This window comes from Fukomys damarensis, unplaced genomic scaffold (assembly GCF_012274545.1).
Source record: "Fukomys damarensis isolate Sample0158 unplaced genomic scaffold, DMR_v1.0_HiC HiC_scaffold_21, whole genome shotgun sequence".
Taxonomy (NCBI): domain Eukaryota; kingdom Metazoa; phylum Chordata; class Mammalia; order Rodentia; family Bathyergidae; genus Fukomys; species Fukomys damarensis.
This window is the reverse complement of record NW_022900933.1, coordinates 18,458,324-18,466,894: the sequence shown is the minus strand read 5'-3', so window position 1 is coordinate 18,466,894 and position 8,571 is coordinate 18,458,324. Positions and strand designations below refer to the sequence as shown.

Below are 8,571 nucleotides of genomic sequence, written 5' to 3'. Positions count from 1 at the left end.
TTTTTTTTTTTAAAGGGTGAGAATGGGACTATATCCGAGTGCTGAGGTCCTTGAGAAGTTTTGTTGAAAAGGGGAGTGGATAAGGTGGCTGGCTGTATCTGGATGAAGATGAAGGGTTTCAAATCTAATTTTCTTTTTAGACTAGGAGAATGCATTCATGTTTGTGAACGTGCCTAGAATCTCAACTGTTCAGAAGATTAAGACAGGAGGACCACAGACAAGGGTGAGGCCAGTTTGGGAAACTTAGTGAGACCCTGTTGTCTCAAAAATAAAATTTTCTAAAAGGGCTGGGGTGTAGTTCTGGTGGAGCACTTGCCTAGCGTGCTCAAGGCCCTGGGTTCTGTTCCCAACAGGAGTGGGGAGGGACAGGAGGAAAGACAGGGTGGGGAAAGAGATGGAGGGAAGGAAGCGGGGAGAGAAAAACATTTCCCACTTGCCTTGCTGTTTCTCTTTTCTCAAGAAAACATGAAGTAAGATCATGAGTTAAAGTACAGAGGGGCTCTGGAGGAAAAGCTGCTTCCTGGATCACAGAGGAAAATTAATATTAGGGACGGTTAGGGAAAGGCCTGGAAGATGTTGATCAAAGGGCACAAACTTAGAAGAATAAGCTTTGGTGGTTTTAGCGATCTGTTGCACTACCTGGTGACCACAGCAAATATTAATATAGTGCATATTCAAAACTACTAAAATAGATTTGTAATGTTCTCACCACACAACAAATGTGATGAGGTCATTAGCTTGACCCTTCTAAAATGTATGCAAAAATCAAAATATCGTATTGCACCCCATAGCTATACACAATTATTTGTCAACTAGAAATAGAATGAAAAGAAAATCAATGTTACAATATGATGGAGAATATCTACCTCAGGTCCATGATCAATATCAGACTTCATGGTACAACCCTAGGGACGTCCCCAGAGATGGGAAATATGATGAAAATGGCCACTAATATCCCAATTTTATGGGAGGGCAAAGAGGATTACAGGTCTAAGAGCAGGCCCATGGAGCAGCTGGGATTTTACCAGGTCCAAATGCTCCTGAACATGTTATCCAATGCCCTGACACCAAATGCCCCTAGTGAACAGGTAAAGATTCAACACACTTCTCCAGCCAGAGGTCACTGTCCCTGAGTGGCCCAGGGACATCAGGGCACAGGGGCAGATCGTGTGAGCTGTCAGACATGGTGGGGGGATTGCACATGTGCAGGACTTTCCGGAAAGCAGTTCTGGGGACACGAGCATACGTTAAGAGTTCTCCAGCTCTCATTCAGTGCTATTCTCTGAAGTGCTGGAGAGCTGGGGTTTGCTTCAAAACACTATGTGTTTTAAAGAATTTTTAAAGACAAGTCATCTCTTAGTCTCTTTCTTCATTCACAGGACCAGAAAAGTGGTATTTCTGGCACGGGTTAGAGGCAGAATACTCTATAAACACAAAGCCATTAAGTCCCATGCAGCAGAAACCTGATCAGGGCCTCCTTTTAATTTCCTGACATGAGCTGGCCACTAACCCAATTACCCAGAATCCCCGGAGGAGCCCTCCGCCTTCCCCGCGAACACAAAGAGACAGCAAGCGCACACTGCATGGAAGGCAGCCCAGCTCACGCTGAAATCAAATATCTTTTAGAAAACACTTGGGGAGCAGCAGGCGGGGGCTGAGGGGAAGAGGGAGGGGAGAAGCAGCCCGAGGCTGGTGGCTGGAGGGAGGGGAGGCCAGGAGAGGAGAAGGTAAAGTTTGCAGTTCCAGGGAAAGTGGCTGAAATCCAACACTGACTGAAGACCGGGGTGCATTCTGGGAAACACAGCCAACAAGGTTTCCGGGGTTCCTTGGGAATGAAGGCTGAGTCAGTCCACACTCTAGCCAGGCAGTGAAGCTCAACTTCCAGGGACCCTCCCATCCTGATTCTAGAACCCAGAGAGTGGACTAGCCCAAGACAACACCACTATTTAGGATTCCCAGCAGTCAATCCAGGAGAAAAGCAGGCAGCTGGAGATATGTCTGCCATCACTGGACACAATGGGCAGAATACTGACAAGCTGAGTAGGAAAGAGGCTACCTCTTTTTCTTTTTCTTCCAGTACTGGGGTTGAACTCAGGGTCTCTGCACTGAGCTACATCTTCAGCCCTTTTATTTATTTATCTGAGTCATCAGCATCTTGATAAATTGCTAAGTCGCCCAGGTTGGACTCAAGCTTTTGCTCCTCCTGTCTCAGCCTCCTGGAGTGCTACCGCAAGCCTCAGCTGAAGATACCTTTGAATAAAACACAATATTCCAAGGGAACTGACGTGTCAGAGCAGCGTCAGAGCAGTGCCACAGTGGGTTCGGCCCACCTTTAGCTGGCGATGGACGGCAGCTTATCCACATCCCTGACAGACAGGTAAAGAAGTGGGGTCCCGTGGGTACAAAGTAGCATTGCACAGCAGGCGTGCCAAGAAAGGCCGTGAATCCCAACCCAGGTCAGATTTTTGTGCTCTTGTATATAAAGAGAAAAATTATTTCTTCCCCTGAAAACACAGATTTCATTGCCTGAATTTGCTTATGTAAAGTCTGTACGGGGTCAACAGCCAACTCTGGAATGCCACACGGGACCTAGGACCAGCCCCCAACAAGCTGAGGAATCTGATGGGCTTAGGTCCCTGAGACCTGGGAAGCCCACATCTGACCCTTTCCCCAGTAAGTGCGGGAGCCCCTAAATCATGGAACAGTCTCCTGAATTACTTTACTAAAAGGAAAAGTAATAGAGGCTGGGCATGTTGGCACATTCCTGTAATCCCAGCACAAGGAAGGCTGAGGCAGGAGGATCGGAGCTACCTACTGAGTTTAAGGCCAACCTAAAATACACAGTGACACCTCATCCAAAAAAAAAAGTAAGAGGGACAGGAGGGGAGAGGGAGAGGAAGGGAGAAAGAAGACATCTTGAGGTGCTGTGTAAAGTGGGAAGCAAGTTTACATGTGCAGGCGACACAGCAAGGGGGCAGGGGGCATTCTCACTCTTCCTTCTCGCGAAGACTCCGGGTTCCCCAAAGCCCACAGGGTCCACTGTGGAGAGGGGAAGCTTGCCCTTCTGAGCCCAGGGAGGCAGAGGAAAGACAGAGAGAGGCAGGCACCCGAGCTGTCCCGGGGGCCAGGAGGACACCCAGACAAAGGTAGAGCCACGCGGCTGCCAAGCTCTGCCTGGCAGGGACCCAGGCTCCTGATGAGGCTGCTCCTGAGGGGCCGCCCCCACGGAGAGTCAGACCCCAGGTCTCGCCGAGGCTCAGCGGCCACTCACACGGAGGCGGCCGCCTTACTCACACTCAGCAGCCTCTGTGTCATCTGTCCCCTCTTGGACCTGGACCACCAGCACCAGACGGGGGTTGTCCCGGTGACTGTCCCAGGCGGAGCTGCTGAACAGGCCCCTTCAGGCTCATGTGCCCAGCCGGTGTCACCTTCGCTAAAAGCCATCAACCACAGGACAACTTACGGTGGGGACCGCGTCCCTCAGTTCAGCCCTGACACTGCCAGCTCCCCGCACAATCAGCGCAGTCCATCCTGCTCCTCCTACAAGTGCCACTCCTGGTGTCACAGTGCTGACCGTCAGCTGAGCATTCAGACTCCCCACTCCTGCTGTCAGGGTCATCATGGGCCACTGTAGCGTGTCCCCTCTTTCTGGCACTGGAGAGCCCCGCCACAGTCCAGGGAGAGCGGCGCCCCCCCGAGCCGGGAAGCCCTGGTGCCAGGCCTGGCTCCCCTCCTGCTGGTGTGTAGCCAGGAAGTCAGCTCCCCCAACCGCCGCAGGGCCCCTTAGCATTCAGAGGTGCACTGGTAACAAGGCTTCCTTCCACTCTGAGCTCCTCAGAAGCTGCACACCCCCGGCAGGAGAGGCCCTGGGCAACTGGCCCCAGCCTGACCATGCAGCTTGCACAGCGAAGTGGCAGAGACAGGGTCTGTCTGAGGGGCGTCAGGCAAGAGCACGAAGGCTCACCTCTGCACACCCTTGTGCCTGTTTTCCTCATCCGGGATACGAGGAGGCTCGAAGGAACAGAGCGCGCCCAGTGTGGGAGCCTCTAGCCGGCTCACAGCCTGCATGCCTGTGCAGAGTCCAGCCAGGCGTGGGGATGCAGGTCTGTAATCCCAGCACTCTGGGAGGCTGATGTGGGAGGATCCCAAACTGGAGCTCAGCCTGGGCAAGTTGGTGATTTAGCAAGACCCTGTCTCAAAATAAAAAAGAAAAAGGGATGGAAATACAGTTCAGTCAGTGGAAAAGCCCTGGGTTCAGTCTCCAGTACCACACACACACTCACACTCAAACTGTGAAGAGTCAAAATGAGCCAACCCTGGGCTGGGCCAGTAGCTCAGTGGCAGAGTGTTTGCCTAGCATGCTCTGGGCCCTGGGTTTAATCTCCCACACTGAGAGAAAAAAAAGAAGAAAGCCAACATGCAGTCTTTCAGCAGATCCAACCAGCTCATTTTTAACCCAGAAAGAGGGCTGTTTCCTCAATGGAGGCCTCAAGGGAACAGCTGACATGTGTGTCTCTATCAAAAAGGGGTCAAATTAAGTGACCGATGAAGATACATCCCGAAAGCCAGTGTGCTGCTGGACGTGCTGGCACACACCTGTAATCCCAGCACTCAGGAGGCTGAGGCAGGACAACTGCCACGAGTTTGAGGCCAACTTGGGCTACATAGTGACTTCAAGGCCAACCTCAAGTACATATCGAGGCCTTGTCTCAAAAAAAGCCAAAAATGAAAATAAAAGCCAGCATGCTATGTAGATGAAAAGGTGACTCCGAATCTGCTTCAACAACTTAACAGGTACAGAGGGGACCTGGTATGGAAACGGAAATGGGGGTTTCCATTTCTGAGACACAAAGGTCCAACGCTTTCCATTAAAGTTACATCATTAATTCAGGTCCCTGCCCAGAGGGTGCCTGGAGAGGGGACGGAGGAGCACCCAAAAGTGCTCCTGAAGGCTGGCTGGGTTCTCCTGGCCTCCCACTAAGGGGCTCCCCTTGGCAGCCAGAGAAACAAGGAAACGCACACCTACTAGCAACCCCCAAAAGGGCACGGAACAAGGTTCCTCAAACTGAGTAGTTCGGGGAAGAGGAAATCGAAAGCCAGGCATGGTGACGCACATCTGTAATCTTAGCTGAGAGGCTGAGGCAGGAAAATGGAAAGTTTAAACCCAGACTTTAAGGAAGCAACATGTGCAGCCGTGGCTGAAGGGTGCGTGCAGGGTATGGGGGATACAGGGGCACCTGGAGTGAGGAACCAAGGCTGCAGAGTGGACTTGCAGGAGGACACACGTGCGTGTGCGCCACCCACGGGGAGGGGGTGGCGGGCGGGTGAGCGCTGCGGGTGGGGCCCTTACCCTCCTTCAGCATCCCCACTTTGAGGCATTTCATGAAGCGGCAGGCCTGGCAGGACTTGCGCCTCCGCTTTGTGATCTCGCACTCGTTGGTGGCTGGGCAGCTGTACTCGATGTTCCCTACAACAGACAGAGAGAGGGCTGTCAGGCGCCTCGAATGGTTCAAGTCTTCCCTACGGAGGGGAGCCACCGGGAAAGATCACGCTCCAGAAAATGGTCACTCCCAGGTACAAAGCCACCGCTGCTCAGGGACGTCGAAGCTCACTGAGCTGGTTTTTCTCCCTGGAAGAGAACCGCTCTGGTGCTGACCAGACCCCCATCACCACCTCTGCCAGCCCCAACCCATGCGGGACAAAGCCTCAGGGACACCGAACCCATAGTGTCAGGACCCAGATTCTGCACCCACTGGGAGATCCAGGCCACCAGCTGTGCTCACCTCCTCACCTCTGTTTCCTCATCTGCAAAAACAGTACCCTGCTAGCTCCTAACCAAAGGGCTAAGAAAGACATTGTGCAGAAAGTTCCTTTAAAACAGTGACCCGGCCGGGCGTGGTGGCACGCGCCTGTAATTCCAGCTCTCGGAAGGCTGAGGCAGGAGGATCACTGTGAATTCAAACCAGCCTGGGCTACATAGTGAGTTCCAGGTCAGTCTCAACTACATAGTGAGACCTTGTCTCCAAAACACAAAAAATAAAAAATTTTAAAAAATGAAAAAAATGAAACACTGTGACCCGGACGGGTGGTACATACCTGTAATTCCATCCACTTAGTAGGCCGAGGCAGGAAGTTGGAAGCTAGCATGGGCAACTTAGTGAGGCCCTGTCTCACAATAAAAAATAAAAAGGGGCAGGGGAATGGCCCAGAGACAGAATGCTTACCTAGCATGTGCCAAGGCCTGCGTTTGAGCCCTAGCACCAAGAAAGAAAAGAAGGGGGCAGAGGATTTAGCTCAGTGGTTCCACCGCCTGCCTCACAAGCACAAGGACCAGAGTTCGATCCCCGGTACCAAAAAAAAAAGGAAAGGAAAAAAGGGCAAAAGTAAAGTGCTACTCAACATGAGGTGGTTATTTTATAAGCACAGTTCATTACGGGAGAGGGAATTAGTGATTAATAGTCCACATAACTCCTTAGATGGGTTTTATCATGCCTATGGTGAGCCCAGCCCCTGTTCTCAAGAACCTGAGCCCCTGGAAGGCAGGACCAGTGCCGCTTGCTTCTAGGGGCAGCCGTTTGAAGTGTTCCCCTCACCACCCATGGTACCAGCATCTCGCCACTGGACAAACAGGAGGGCTGACGTGCACACTCTGGCAGCGTGACCACGCAGGCCGTGTGAAGGCTGTGCGGACCTTCCTTCCAGTGCTCCAGAGGGCCTTACCGCTTTTCAGTGCCTCTTTCCCAGGACAGCATTCAAGCTGTGACTGCCTTTGTGCAGGGTACAGCATCCACTCTGCATGCCCTTTCCTGTGACTTATCTAACATTCATGGGTAGCTGTGACATATCCGGGGCCAGGAAGGGCGAGGGGGTCTCTCCTTCCAGACATTCCACTCTGAAAGAAGCAAGAGGCCTCCCTGTCCTTTAAATCCACGCACATTACAGTAGTAAGCCAGGGTTTATTGTGCACCTACTATGCACAGCATCTGCATCCGCTCCCTCCATCTCACCACAGCCCCGAGTTGGGTACATCCAGGCCCCATTTCACAGACCAAGAAACTGAGACTCACACTGATGTGAGTTACCCGAGGCCACCCAAAGCCCCCGTGCCATGCCTGCACCTCACAAGCAACTTTTGGAAATCAGAAGTGCACCGCCCCTCCAAGAACAGGTCCTGGCAGCCAATCCAGCAGCTGAGGAGAATTGGTGACGAGATGAGAGCACCCACGGGTGTCCCTGCCACAAGGGATATGGAGACTACTTTCTATTGATCGGGCTTTCTGGGGACAAGCACGGGCCATGTGCCACAAATGACAAAGGCTTTGAAAGAGCGAGGCCCTGGGCCCTGTCACCAATGCCTAATTGTAAGGGGCACAAATCCTGGCTAAGGAGCGTCCTCGCCCCAACCCACCGGCTCCCCAGAGCACCTTGGAGATCCTGAGGCTCTCTCCCCACCCACCTCCTGTGGGGAGAGGCTGGAGGTTGACCCCTCTGCTGGAGGATAGAAAGGATGAGGAAGAGGAGGGACGAAGGTTCTGTGTCCTTCCCTAATTTTATCCAATTCTTTTAACCAATAGTTATTTTTCTTTTCTTTTCTTTTCTTTTTTATTTTTTTTTTTTTGTATCAGGGATCGAACTCAGGACCTTGTACTTGTGAGGCAGGTGGAGGCACCATTGAGCTAAATCCCAGGCCTTAATTCTAATTACTTCTTAGGATTACTCACTTGCATGGGCTCCTGGGAAATAATTTCAATACTCGCATAAGTACAGTGAAATTATCAAGAGAAGCACGAGAGAAAAACATGCAGAGGTCAACGAGTCCATCCAAGTCTCTGCACTGGCTTGGAGGCTTTGAACTCAGCTCCCCCCCCACCCCTGGTCCCCACCCCATCCCTCACTCCGGTCTCTCATCTGCCTGTCCCACAGCTGTCACTTCCTGGGACTCAGGCATCACCTAGGCCTACAGATTTTCACTGCTGCAGCTGAGAACAAGCACACCAGGTCCCCTTGGCCCTGAGCCGGGTCTGGCCACCTCTCCAGGTCCCTCTTGGAAGGTGCTCCTTCTCTCTGCTAACTACCACTGATGTCCCCAGTGCCTGTCTTGTGTCTGGTCCACCCAGCCTGGCTCCCTTTGTACTCCAAGCACCTGGATCACTGTTGTCATGCTTCACATATACTGGTCTTTAACTCTGCCAACAACCCTGGAGGGAACCCTCTACTCGCCCGTCCTACACTTGGTAAACGTGAGCAGACACCAGGCTGAGTGACAGCAGAGGCGTGAGCCCAGTGGCTGTGCAGTGATCTAGGTGGGACTGTAGCACTTGTCACTTGGGACACTTCCGGTGTCCTGCCTCCTGCTGCACAACAGCAGCCATCCCTGGAGGGAGGAAGGAACATGGTGTAGCTCAGAGCAGGAATCAACAGAGTGTGGACTTGACCCTGCTGCCTCCCACGAGAGGACCGAATGCCAACAGCAAGTCACGAGCAATGTTCTTGGCCCTGTATGTGTATGAGAGTGAGAGAGAGAGAGAGAGAGAGGGAGGGGGAGAGGGAGAGAGGGAGGGAGGGAGGGAG

At 52.4% G+C, this 8,571-nt stretch overlaps 1 protein-coding gene across 1 annotated transcript in view; it reads right to left on the bottom strand.

Annotated features, from left to right (window-relative positions):
• The window catches only part of Esrrb (estrogen related receptor beta), a 100,027-nt gene that overhangs the window by 30,618 nt on the left and 60,838 nt on the right, over positions 1-8,571 (bottom strand). The window contains exon 3 of the mRNA XM_033766694.1: positions 5,351-5,467. Within this exon, the coding sequence (XP_033622585.1) occupies positions 5,351-5,467 (117 nt within the window). The remainder of the gene's footprint in view (positions 1-5,350; positions 5,468-8,571) is intronic.